At 51.1% G+C, this 13,983-nt stretch overlaps 2 protein-coding genes across 2 annotated transcripts in view; both read left to right on the plus strand.

Moving 5' to 3' along the window:
- The window catches only part of PLS3 (plastin 3), a 763,062-nt gene that overhangs the window by 12,245 nt on the left and 736,834 nt on the right, over positions 1-13,983 (plus strand). The window lies entirely within an intron of this gene.
- Positions 12,993-13,983, plus strand: part of GPC3 (glypican 3) — a 139,279-nt gene continuing 138,288 nt past the window's right edge. Inside the window, exon 1 of the mRNA XM_021548345.3 lies at positions 12,993-13,261. Coding sequence (XP_021404020.2) covers positions 13,093-13,261 — 169 coding nt within the window. The 5' untranslated portion in view covers positions 12,993-13,092. The remainder of the gene's footprint in view (positions 13,262-13,983) is intronic.

Raw genomic sequence — 13,983 nt, forward strand, 5'->3', positions numbered from 1 at the left:
GGTTAAAGTAGCTTTTCAGAGGAAGGCTCCCTCTGTCCCCAAGTCCTGTCCAACCCACCACCCAGAAAACATGGAGCACTAAATTGAAGAACTATTTTCATGGTGAATAGACTCCTCTGCTAAATATGTAATCATGTAGCAGCAGGCACAGGAGTGAGATAGTTGGATGAACAAAACCCAGGATTGGTGGGCATTAGTTCCTGGCTTGCAGCTGGTATTGTACTGGTCCCAGAGTTTGTGGGATAACAGCAACATTTCCATTATTTCTTGGTGCTGGTCCTGTGGGCTGAGCTCCTGCAGTTCTTTTATGCCTCTGTGTCAGGGTCTCTGACCTGGTGCCAAGCTCAAATCCAAGGAAATCCAGAGCAAATCTCTTTGCAGAGCTGTGTGATGTTGGTAAATGTGAAGGAAAGCTTTCCAGCTGCTCTGCAGGGAAATCCAGCCCTCTGCAAAATCCAGGGGCTGAATGTCAATGAGAAAATTCCCACCGACTTCAGCTGGGCCAGGATTTGGGTTGGCATTAAAAGCTCAAAGTGCTGTTGCTGAGCCCAGCTCCATTGCCCCATTTGCAGCACAGGACTAACCTCTATTTTAGCAGAGCACAACTTCTGGGTGTGCTGCTGACCAGCTCTGCTGTGGTTGTGCAGGAGCTGGGGCACTGCCAGGCGCTGCACAGGGTGTTGGAGCTCCTCTGGCACAGCCTGTCCCTGCTCACAGCCACTTCCCCTTTCCTTCAGCTGGTAACTAACAGGTGACAAGCTGGATTTCCCACCCCAGCTCCCTGCACAACCTAGAACTTAGATATGGGAACAAACCTGCATTTCATTTTCCCAGTTTGGAGCCACTGGTGACCTCTCTGGGCTTTTCTCTGTGGCTCTGGCAGCAGCCTGACTGTGGGCTCAGGATGCTCAGCCTGATGCCAAGAACCAGGATCTGCTGTGCTGCATGCAATGCTCTCCTGCATTCAGCTCACCCTTAAAATACTCACAATTAAAATTTAAGACTCAGCACTTCTCTGGATCTGACCCTGGGAAAACAAAAGGCTGCTCCAGAAAGGTTTAAAATGTCCAAGGAGACAAACCACCTGACCTAGGCTTTTTTTTTTTTTTTTAATCTGTAGATGCATGACCATTGGGAGGGAAAACAAGGCCAGTTTTTGTATTTATTGCTGTCCAAATAGGCCAGGATTGCTAACATGCTGCCCCATTGCTGAGTGGCTTTAGTGACATTCTTTAACATCACCCCATAATGGTTAAATACAGTAACTTCCCTTCAGATCAAAAAATCTATGGCACTGATGTCCTTGAATGCTTTGGGATTTGGCCTGTGTTCAGACCAATTCCTAGAACACAGCTCAGAAGCTGACTCAGTGCCAAATGTGTGGTGCTTCAGCTTGTCCTGTGATTCTGTTTTAGCCACGATGGGCAGAAGTGATTTGAGGAATTCTTGCAATGCCCTGCAGCTCCGATGAGCTCCTGCCCAGGCTGGTGTCTCTCAGGGCTGTGGGGGGCACAGTGAGCCACAATCCTGCAAGCAGGATGAGCTGCCCAGCTCTGCTCCTGGCTGGGGCTGACTGATGCAGAGGGCTTTGGGTGTCTTGCCCAAAATGCCCTTTATTTGCTTTTTTCCAGGCTGTTTCTGGCGGCTGCGCTCGCTGCCTGCGGTGTGGAGGAGCTGCGAGTGGCAGAGCTCCTGCTGGGAGCCCCATCTGTGTGCTGAGCCTTGGAAGGCTCTTGCTTTCTAGCTCCCTCAGCTTCTCTGGGGTCTCACATTGTTTCCACCATCACACCCTTGTGACATGGGGAGATTCACTTGGAAAACAATCAAACCATGATCATGACAGTTTGGAGGCTCGGACATCAGCCTGCTCCATAATCAGAGGAAGCAAAAGGTGAAATCCTTGAATAAACCTTTGTAAAACCCTTTAGATTTGTAATTAAATACTGAACAAGTCTTGGTGTGTTCTGCTGTATCCCAGAGTGGCTCCTGCAAGTCACAAGGGAAGGTCTGAGGTGTCTGTGGTAGTTACAGACCCTCTCTCTAAGGACTGTGGGTGATGTATTTAGGGACTGGAGCAATCAAAGATCTGGATGTGGCAATCTCAGAGCTGGCAGGCTGGAGTGGAGGATTCTCTCCAGACTTGAAATGCATGTGCCCAGAACAGGGCCTGGTCCTTTCCTGCTCCAGTCTGGATAGTTGCTCTGTTTAATTTATACCATAAAAGCTCAACATGGCTTTGTCCAAGTGGGTCCCAGTGTGGTTTAGACACCATCACATCATTAAAAGATGCAAGTGGTGTCAATGTAATCATTACACTGTATTTCCACAACAGATGTTGACATTTCACTATTGTCCCAGAATTAAATGTCAAGTTATTCCTGCTCAGAACTACCACTGGAATGTTCAGGGATTTCATCTGCAGCTGTACTTAGAGCCTGCCTGCCTGCTAAGCCAGCGTTTCCAAGCAGGTTTTACATGGGCTGCAGTGAGTTCACGTGTGTAGCAGAGAGCTGCCTGGGTTAATTAATTCCCTTTCCACGCATTATAACCTAGAGAAGCAGGGCAGCTGGAGGGGGAGGTTTCTTTGAAGAAACTGGTAATTTTGCACATTGTGGGACCAACTTTTGGATTTCTGCTGTTGTTGCAACCTGGAAAACAGAAGCAGCATTCAAGAATGAGCTGAAGGTGGATGTGAATGCTCCAAACACGACAGATACATGATTAAACTGTAACAATTCATAACCCAAAACCCAGTCCAGAAACACTGGCACAGCTTTTAATTTTGCACTTCTCACTGCTGATGAGAAATCTCTAGCTATGCCTCTGAAGCCACTTTCTGTGCCCTTGGCAGCTATTGAAGCACTTTGCCTTCATTGGAGGGGTCAGGTAAATATCTCCATGCACCACTGAGCTGGTGCCACATGCTCTGCTGAGTGCCTAAACCTTCTCACCAGAGGCAAACTCCTCTTTGCTCAGCTCTGGAATGTTGTTTGTGAGCATCCTGCCCTGCTGCCTGGTTCAGGGGTCAGTGCCATTGAGGGATTTGGGGAGACAGCAGGGATGGGGAGGTTTCTTTGGTACAGCCCCGATCTGCCCAGCTCCTGGCATTGTGCCCTGACAGAGGAGCTGCACTGAGTGGCTTCAGGTGGCCCCAGCGGTGGCAAAGGTGGGGATTTAGGGGAACCTGAGATGGGTGATGTTAATGCCATGCTTGACAGCTTTAGCTGCTGTCAGTGTGCATAGCCTGTGGTTTGGCAGCCTAAAAGACAAAGGCATTTTCTGCCAGGGCTGTCAGCTCTGTGTGTCCTGTGCCACCCTGGGGGTAGAGGGGCAGCAGAGATGTGGCTGGAGGCACTGTTTTCCAGGACATGGGTAGCAGAGGAGGGTTGTGTTGTAGAGGGTTGAAGGAAGAAAGGAAGGCAGGCAACCCCCAGGGGCTCCATCCTGTAGCATTTTCAGATTGAATCCAGATGCCTCCAGACCAACACAACTGAGTGAGGGGCAGGTGCAAGAGGAGGCAGTTTGTGGTGACAGGAGGGTAGATAATCCACCCAGTACTTCTGATCCGATAGATTATGGATTAATGTCTCCTGAAACAAAGACCTCAGGTGATTGCAAATATTTATAGAAAAGAGACAGACCACCTGGTCTCAGCCAACAATGCCATGAAATTGTAGCTTGGGCAGCTCACACCAGCCATGATCTGGGCCTCAGGGCCACCTTTTAGGTGACAAAGCAGAAATGTCCCTCTGTTTTTTGGGTGGCAACTTGCAGGGAGTGTGCCATTTTCAACTCTCTGAGGGATTGTTGAGATTATCAGTCAGAAGCTCAGAGAGTCCCTGTTTCCGAAGAGTCTGAGAATGAACAAAGAAGGGTAATAAGAAATAATTTGAGGAGGTTTTATTATTATTACATTTAGTGTAGGGTTGTTCCTTTAATGCTTGACATGCTTTCTCCACACTAGATAGGTAAGCTTATATTACATAGTAAAAAGCTATTAGTTTTCTCAAAAGATTGTCAATTTTCTTTCCAAATTGCTAAATTAAATTTTCTATTTTATGGGAATGCTCTTTCATTTGTGCAAAATCCTGTGCTCAGATAGTTAGGCCAATCTCATCATGCAAGACCATTAGATGAACTAATTGGATCTGTCTTACTCGTACATTTCTATCAGGAATATCTAATAAATGTGGAAATCCATTTGGAAATTAGGATGGCATCTTCATCTTCTCAGAACTGTGGAGATTTCTGGTGTTGCAGTAGCAGCCTGAGCACAGCCTGTGGGAATTAGCTGCTTTGTCAAGGGCTTTTTCCAAGGTAGGAGCCTGATCATCTCCATGATCCTCACGAGTTGCCAAAGGATGCAGTTTCTCCAGGGTATTTAGTTGATGCTAATCCCAGGAAGACACAGGGACATGTCTGGCCCTGTCCCTTTGGGCTGTCACTGAGGAAGGTGTGAGGGTGACCTCTGTGTGGTCACTGCTGATCCTCTTCAGAGTACTTATGGATTTATCTGCTCGCTGTCCCAGCAAAGCAGAGTGAAACCATTCCCCCCTGTTGGAAAAGGAGAGCTGTGGGAGTGAAGGAGCTCCCAAGGCTGTCTGGTCTGGAGGCATCTGGGTGGAGCTTCCACACTATAAATCCCAACACTTCAAAGTTCACCTCTGCTTGGTCTTCCCTCCTGTCCATGCTTAAGAGGCTGGCACGAGACTATCAGTGACTCCTTTTACACTCAAGTTTTTATCTTCCTAGACTCCTGGCTGGATTCAGCCAGGGGTTTGCAGGCAGGGCTGCTTTTAGTGGCATTGCTTTGCAGTTTGGAGTTGTCATTTGGTGGGTAGGGGTCCCAAAGGGACCATGCTGCTGGCCCATGTGCAGGGTGTTGGAGCTCTCTGTGGCAGGATTCCTGTCCTGGGAGGGAGGATAGGTCTCTGTTCCCTTGGCAATGCCTGGTCTGGCAGAAGCTGTGCAGAACAGAGTCAACCTTTTATGCATTTGCAAGGTGCTTGGACTGACAGAGTGTGCTTGTATTGGCTCAGTGCTTTGTATCACACAAAAACGAGGTATTTTGCTCTTAAACTGAATATACTTTCTTGCTGAATCAGTCTTGCTTTCCAGGGGAAGCGAAACCAAAGCCACCCACACTCACTTTGTGAGTACTAAATACTGCTGACTGACAGCAATTCTCATTTGTGAGAGCAGTTTCTAATAGAGCCAGACCTCTTTTTCCATAAGATCTTCCTTCTTACTCTTTCCCAGGTCACTAATGGTGAAAAATCTCTAAAGGCCATGGGTAAGACCTAAATGCTGCTTTCTCCATGCTGCCAAAATCAGCAGGACATTTACTGCTGGCCTCAGAGAAGGTGCAGCAAGAGAAAGGGGGGCAAGGGGAGGCAGCTCAAGCATGTATTGTTTAAATTATTCACTCTCTTCTAAAACAGACCATTGAATAATACATTGTGGTCACTTTTATTTTTGAATTTTTGCCCTTAGGCTGAGGTTAAAATGATGTCCTAAAATGCCACTTGCACTTCAGTTCCTCTGGAGATGCCCCCCAGGCAGGCCTTAGTCCCTGCTTTTCTCACCTGTGTTTCAGGGCTCTGGGTCCTGTGTTGGGCAGAGTCAGCTCCAAGTCCTGCCCAGTCAGGTCCCCCACACCTCCAGTACCAGGAGACTGATTTAAACAACCTCAAAGCACTAAAAATAACAAGCTTGGGCTTGTTTCTATTTGCTTTTTCCATTGCTGGCCAAGCTCTCTGGAGTCATTTGTCAATAGCTTTGTTCCTTCTTCATTAATGAGAAGTTTAGACCTAATTGCACTAATCCCTGAGCTTATGGAAAACCTCTGAAGTGCCCTACACAGTCACAACATGGAGCAGTGGATGGAGCACAGTAACTTGTTCTCCCTTTCTATCCTGTTCCTGTGACATGCTCACACAGTGATTTCTGTATTTGGAGAGAATCTTTATGTGATTGACCCATAATTCAGGTGGGTTTTGCAGTCTTATTTAAAGGACAGGGGGAGTCAGAAGAAAATACCTCTGCATCACACTTACCTGCTTCTCAATTTCTGCTTTGTGTTTAATGGTAATAATATAAACCAAATCCCCGAAGAACTGTTTGAGAGGTCTGGCATTTATGCATTGTATGCAGGAATGATTTAGCATTTAAAAACAAAATAAATCTCTCTGTGTAAGGTGGTTCATTATTCTAACTGATTGGAAATGAGACAAATGTGAATGTTTAGTGAGGCTCCTTTTAAAACAAAACTTCCCTTCTGTCGATGAACTGTCCTCCTCCACAGAGCACTGAAAGCTGCCTGAGTGTCCAGCAGCATCATTAGTTATTCTTGGGGAAATGCCTTCAAATGCAGCAGTGTCAAATCTTGCTGGGTTCTTTCATTAATGTTTGGCTTGTGCAAGAAGGATGCAATCTTAATAGCCAAGCTCTCTGAGATCTATTAATATCCTCACAGATGCAAGTGAGGATGCTGATCTGAAAACCCAAGGTGTGCTGAGCTCTGAGCCTGACCATCCAGCAGTACTTGGATGGCTTCTTGGGCAGATGCTGCTGCCATCACCTCTGGCAGGGTCAGGCCATGAATGCAGCTGACAAAAAATAGTGCAAGGTTGTGGTCTGGCAGGGGATGGGCTGGAGCAGGGACAAAGGACAAGGAGCTGCTGATGGCAAGGGACAGCCCTGCACACCTTGTGGAACCCTTAGCTCTCAGGCAGAGAAAGGTTCTGGGACGTGCTCAGCGCAGACATCACATCTGTGATGGGAGACCTGGGGCAGGAAAAGCCCCAGTAGGGCAAGAGAGCCTCTGGGAGCAGGAGGTGTGTGCAGCAGAGGGGCAGAACAGTGCTGTGCCCCATCGTGAACAGAATGTGCACCTGGGGAATGTCAGGCACTTCTCTCTGCAGGATGAGGCTCACAAAAACCCCAGGGGCCTCGTGGGTACTTGGAGAAAGTGGCTGTAAAAAACAGAAATTCCTTTGGTTTGCAATTTTTTCTCCTTGCCGTGGAGTGCAGTGACCTTTCCTTAATGAGAGAGAAGAAGCCTGAGAGGGAGGGAGGGGGAGGAAGAAGATGCTGTGGAGGAAATGTCAGCCAGCAGAGGTGGTGCCTGTCCTGTGCACAGTGGGGCTGAGCACCTCAGTAGGGCGCTGGCAGCCCCAGAGCCACCCTGCCTGGGATGGAGACTCCTCACATCCCTTTGTTCCAGGGTCTCCTCCCTTGTCAGGACTTGGTGCTTGCTGGGGCTGCTCCAAACCCACTAGCTCCAGCAACGACTCCTGATCTGTATTTGTGAGGGAGAGGAACTCTCTGTCTCTACAATTTATTGAATTATTTGGTATAAAAGCTGACACTGGGTCACCCATTTGCTATTTTACCCACAAAATGGTGTTTGAGGAGCAGTCTAACACTTCTGATACCTTTGGAATGCCTCATTACCATGCGACTGGAGACAGCTTCTGCATGAGCCCAGCAGAAATAGTCCTCTATTATGTCTCTTCACAGAGTTTTTGCATATAATATTAAACATTAAAATAATTTAATAAGGCATAAATCAAGTTTTACTATAGAGCCAATGTGCAGGAAAAAAGCACTCCAGGAATTGCACCTGAATACATCGTGGCCTCCTTTGGAGTGGGAACAATTTATATATTCAATATAACTTCCATTGGTTCTGCTGTAAATCCCATCTCAGAGCTGTGTGTTCTCCTCATGGTACATTTGTCAGCATGTGCAGCCCCACAGCTCTTACCTGGGGCTTCCTGGGCTGCAAAGGTGCAGTGTGGCTCTGCCCTCTGACCCTGCACTGTGCACCACATCACCTCTGCTCCAGCAGCTCCAGAGCTTGTGTTGTGCTGTTGAGCCTTGCAGGGGAGTGGGAGTGCTGCTTCTCCCTGGAGTTCTATCCAGAGTGCCCCCTGTGCCTCCTCTGAAGCTGTCAGGCTGCTCCCACTGTGTGGAGCTGATCCACAGCTCTGGGATTTTACATCCCAGCTCTCTGTGCCAGTGGGGTGCCCCTGGTGTGGCAGCCCTGGGCTGGTAATTGTTGGCAGCACTTTATTTCCATAGGTGAATGCTCTGGGCTGGTCCCTTCTGGGCTGGCTCCTGGCGATGTCTCTTGTGTTGATTAATCACCAGGAGATGATAAATGAAAATATCAGCTTGAGAAATGCCTGCCCTGTGCTCCCAGCAGAGGCAGCAGTGCATGGTGAATAGTTTTCTCCCATCTCTTCTGTTTGATTCCCTCTGCAGAGCTGCTTCTCAAGTGATTCTCGTGCACTCAGGAGCTTTGCCAGTGCTCAGCCCCACTCTGGGTGCTGGGGAAGAGAGGGCAGGGGTGAGGAGTGCTATGAGATCCTTCCTCCCTGAAGGATCCCACCACCAGGGTGCCCCTAACTGCAGCACACTGTGTCTTATCCTTTTATGCTCTGTTTTGGGTTCTCCAGAGATGGAGGGTGTGTGGAGGAGCTTTTGAATCACATCAACTGTGTCTGTGCACTTTTAATTTTACAAAAGATGCAAAATCCTCCAGGTCACTGCACGGTTAGCTATACAGCCAGCTGCCCCCTGCAAAACTCGTGCCTCATCCACAGTTAAGAGCTCTTTTGGAAAAATTTGGATTTGGATGGGATTTTATCCCATGAAATATTCTGTTAGTTTGTGCCCTTTAACAGGAGAAAAGAAAAGGGTTATCAAACCCTTTGTAAAAAAAAGAGGAGATATCTAGGACTGGAGTACAGAGATTTTCCAAGGTTCTGGGAAACGTTTCTGATGTGTGACTGAAACCAGTATACATACTTGGAAAAAAGTTCTAGATCTGAAGTATCTCATTTTGGACAGGGAAAGTGATTTGTCTGTGCATTCTTGATGTACAGCCCTATTGGCATCTGCAGTGTCTTTAAGTGATGTATCTCTCTGAAGGCTTCACTGCTTCTGCTGTGTGATCTGCTCCCAACAAACTCCAGAGAGCGAGTGATTTATCAGCCACTGCTTTTTAGGGTGAGGAAAAGGCTAATGCTTTATGGACCTATCAGCATTCCTGTATGGCACACAGAATACAATATCCTGCCAAAGTGGGGAGGGATGTCTGCTACCTGGCAATCCATCATTTCTCCCAGTGCCCCATGGCAAATGAACTTTTCTTTTTTCCATCAGGCTATGTGCGAGTACTGTTATATAGTGAAGAGCTTCTCCCTCTCCTCCTCCACAAATAGTTATGAAAACCTGAAAGTGCAACTTCTGCAGGGTGCAGAACAAGATGGGAAGGGTCATTTTTACAGGGAGAAGACGTCACTGTCTGCAGCTCCTGGTTCCAGCAGGACCTACGAGATCTCAAGTGATGCAGCTGTGCTGTAGACAGCACAACAGGAGCACAGCAGGGATGAGAAATCCAGGCCAAACATGCCCATGTAGACTGCCAGGTATGTGCCAAAACCACACAGATGTGTCAACAGATGCTCCAGGATTTCCTCTGTTATAGGCATGGCTCAGCTGACCTTGTCCCCATGGAGCTCATCCATCCCATCCACGGAGTAAGTGAAATATGTTTATAACCTGGTGAGCATCTACTGGGGAGCATGAATCCCTCTCCTACATCTCTCCTTGGTGTTTTAATTGATTCAGGGTTTTCCCAGTGGAGAACTTCATAAGAGCATTTGATAAAATCAGCTACACATGATCCTGCCTCTCATTACTCACAGGCTTGAGGCAGGTAGATGATTAAGTGAATTTTTTACGGTGTGAGCAGTTGTAACAAGGGAAATTATCATCCTGGATATGAGACAATGACTTGGCTCTTACTACATCTGCTGGCAGACAACTAACCCAGTGACTTTGCCTCTGATCTTGGAGCAAGTCTTCTGCTTTCTCCTCCAGGACAAACCTGCATTTGCTACCCTCCCATTAAAAGGACAAGCCATATGGATGTGCCTGTGCTCAGGAAAATAGCTTCAGATTTTCATGGGGCTGATGCTGCAGTTCTGATGGAAGTCAGAGGATCTGCAATTGTCACCTTGGGAATGCTTCTGCAGACACTGCGGGGGGAGAACATCCCTTGGACTGGGGGCTGGAGGTGCCACAGAACATGACAGTATTGCTGGTCCATGGATGGGATGGGATTCACCTCTTTTTTCCGTTTAGCTGCATCCTAGACTTTGTTACCCCAAGAAAACTCAGTAACGCTAGAGTGAAAACAGGGGAAACTGAATTTCCATTAGGAAAAGTTTCCAGTTGAAATGGAGTTCCTTTTCTTCCTGCCAGCAGAAGAATGACTGAAGAAAGAAAGGGTTGCCACTTGGTTTTGTTACGTGTTTCTAGAAGCTTTAACTTGCTTTTGACACATCTCCCTGTTGATAAATATACCTTATTTTCGCAGGGAGTCATTGTCAAGATAATGTCAGATCCCACTGTGAAGCCAGATCCAGTAAAGAGCAGTAATGTTGTCTTCTAATTTGTTTGAAATCCTAAAGCACTCTCTCATCTGAGCAGAGATACCTAAATGGCACCTATTTGGCACTGGGTGTAATTCTTTGCTCTAATGGCATGCTTGACAATATCTGTGTACTTACCTGGAGCAGCACAAGCCTCCTGTACTTAAATGAAATACACACAGCAGGTTTGAAGATGAACACAGGAGATGCTTGAATGCCTTTTAGACAACTGTAATTCAGGCCATAAACATAATATAGATTGCAATATTGTATATAAATATTGCCTTCAAATACCAGCCTTTGTGTTCTGCAATTCAGCCCAATTGATTCCTGACCTAACACAATGCTGTACCCGAAACTGCTGCATAAACATAACAAATCCATCACCAGATCAATGAAGGAGATGCAGAAGAGGTGTGGCAGCTATCTGGGGTGATGTGGCTCCCATCAGCCGCAGTCTGGGTGCTGATATTCCACGTAAGGCACCAGGAGAAATGAGAATGGGTGAAGGATGGCTCCTCGTGCGTATCACCGAGCACACGCCCGCCCTTGGCTCTGCTGAAATCGGGCACAATTGGCATTGTGGAGCACCTGCACCTCTGAACAAAATGAAATCTCTGGATTTCTCTGAACTCCTGCAAAGCGGGACTTTTTGCTGCCCGGTTAATGGGATTTTTGTCAGTCATGCTTACTAGAAACAATAAAGGGATAATAAATAGTGCAGCCTGTGGACAGCAACAGGCTCCGACAATCCATTAACCAATGAGACGTGTTGCACATTCCAGCTTATTAAACACATATCCATAATATATTTTAACAATCTCTCCCTGGCAGGCATTTTCCTAGAACAAATACACAGTTTGGACTTCCATTTTTCACCCCTGTTCAAAATTTCAGAGTGAAAAAGAACTGGTAGCAATCCATTAGCAATAATTTGATCCTGCATTTACACTGGAAATTTTAAATAGATTTTTCTTCTGTTCTTCTGCTTGTACTTGCTCTGTCATTGTTTTTCTGTGCATGGTGCAGGCTGGGGGCGAGCAGTGAGGAGACTGCCTGGGCAATCACTATTTTGGCAGTTTTTCATACACGACCCTTGCTGTTTTAAATAGAGCCTTTCCTCACCCCACCTTCTTGCTTCCCACTTTGTACAGCTGCTTGCTGAGTGATGAGCAGCGTGGGCCCCTTCCAGCTGGGGGTGCAATGTTGGTATTTAGGGTCTTTTGCTGGTGAGATGGAGCTGGAATGTCCTTTCAGCTGGGGGACACAGGATCTGACCAGGCCTGTGAGACCCCGGGGGACCTTCAGCTCAGTGAGCGAGGTGATCCCAACAACTGCATCTGGAAACTGGTGCAGAAATGGTCGTGCTGGAGGAATACAATCTGCTCATGTAAAGTTTGCCTGTTTCCAGGGTAGCTCCTCTGGTGATTTGTCCTGTGCACACCCAACAACACCCCAGACCCATGGCACTCCTGGGTGTTCTTCTGGGCTATCCAGACTTCAGTGCTGCCCCAGGGGAGCTCGGTGATGCTTACGGCCCTGCACTCAGCACCACTCCACCCTCATGGAGAGTTTCCAGGTGAATCCCACACTGTCCCTCAGCCTCACAGGAAGGGTTCAGTGCAGTGTGTGGAACTTCACTCTCCCTTGCAGCCCCGCCTGCCAAGGGCTTAAGAGACGCTCCATTCACTCGCGGTGCAGCACCGTGAACGTATGCAACAGGTGCAAACGAGGGACCGCGCATCCCGCATCCCGCATCCCGCGCCAGGTGCACGCGTGGGGCTACACAGGGTCTGCACCGCACGGGCAGCGAGCGGGGAGCACCGGGAACAGCGCTCCGAGCGGTGGGAGCCCGCGGCTTGCCGGGACCGGGGTCAGTGCTGGGATCGGGATCGGTGCTGGGATCAGTGTCCGTGCCGGGATCGGGGTCCGTGTCGGGATCGGGGTCGGTACCGGGGTCGGTGTCGGGGTCGGTACCGGGATCAGGGTCTGTGTCGGGATCGGGGTCGATGTCGGGGTCGGTACTGGGATCGGGGTCAGTGCCGGGATCGGTGTCCGTGCCAGGATCGGGGTCGGTGCTGGGTTCAGTGTCCATGCCGGATCGGGGTCGGTGTCGGGATCGGGGTCGGTGTCGGGGTCAGTACCGGGATCAGGGTCGGTGTCGGGATCAGGGTCGGTGTCGGGGTCAGTACCGGGATCAGGGTCGGTGTCGGGATGAGGGTCAGTACCGGGATCGGGGTCGGTGTCGGGGTCAGTACCGGGATCAGGGTCGGTGTCGGGATGAGGGTCAGTACCGGGATCAGGGTCGGTGTCGGGGTCAGTACCGGGATCGGTGCCGGTGCCGGGCGGGCGGGCGCGCGCAGGTGCGGCGCGTGGCGGGGCGGGCGCGGCTCGGGGGGCGGGGCCGCCCCGCGGGGCCCAATGAGCGCCGGGGCGGCGGCGCGCGCGGGGCGAGTTTCCCGCGGGCGGGGGCGGGCGCCAATCAGGGCCGGGGCGGGCGGCGCGCGCGGGGCCGGGACCGGCGCCCGGGGAGCGCCGCGCGGGGCCGAGCTCCGCTCCGCTCCGCTGCTCCCGGTCCCGGCGCGCCCCGGCACGGCGGGCATGCCCGCTGGCAGCGCCTAGAGGAGCGCCCCGGTGGTCCGGGAGGATGTCGGGGAGCGGCGGAGTGCCGCTGCTGCTGCCGCTGCTGGCGGCCGCGCTGCTCGGTGCCCCGGGGGCCGCGCAGCCGGCGGGGGAAGCCGCTTGCCGCCCGGTCCGCGCCGCCTTTCAGGTGCTGCAGCCCGGAGCCAAGTGGGTGCCGGAGAGCCCCGTGCCAGGTGAGCGCGCTCTCCCCGTGGTGTCCGGCCGGCCGTCATCGTCTCCCCGGGGGTCGCCGGGGCCGGTCGGGCGCGGGGCGCAGCGCCTGGAGCCGGGGCCGCGGCCGCGGGACCCTGCGGAGCCGGGTGCGGGCTGCCCGCTCTCCCCGGCGGCGGGGGCTGCCGGCCGCCGGGTTCGGCGTCTCGGGTGTGGGAATAGCACGGAGCCTGTGACTATGTCGCGGTGGTGGGAGCCCGCTGGAGAGCGGGTCTCTATCGCGCTCGGTTTGTTCAGGGGTGGCCGAGGTGAGCTCCGGCTGTCGGGTAGAGCCGCGGCGCTGCCGGGGGCACCGTCCTCGCATGCCGCTGTCGGGGGTCCGGTGCGGGGTCGCCGGGAGCTCGCGGTGTCCCCTCCGGTGGCCGGAGGCTCCGCGCGCCCGTCACGTCCCTGCAGGTCCCGGCTCCGCCAGAGCCGCTTTCCCCTGCGCGAGGTGTGCCAGGCTCCGAGGCAATCCCGCTCTTCAGGGCTGCTCCGAGAGCATCCAAACCCTCGTCCCAGCCTGCGCCCGGGGCTGCCGCAGCTCCGGAGGATGGGGCTGGAAGGCAGCGCGGCGTTCCCCCGGCTGTGCGGGTACCGGCGGGGTGCGAGGGCGCAGTGGGAGCCTGGTAGGTCTGGGAGAGGTGTTATTCTGCTCTGCAGTTCCCGTTACAGGTGGCTGCCGGGGTGGTACCACACCAAACCT

This window comes from Lonchura striata, chromosome 14, assembly GCF_046129695.1.
Source record: "Lonchura striata isolate bLonStr1 chromosome 14, bLonStr1.mat, whole genome shotgun sequence".
NCBI classification, from domain to species: Eukaryota; Metazoa; Chordata; class Aves; order Passeriformes; family Estrildidae; genus Lonchura; species Lonchura striata.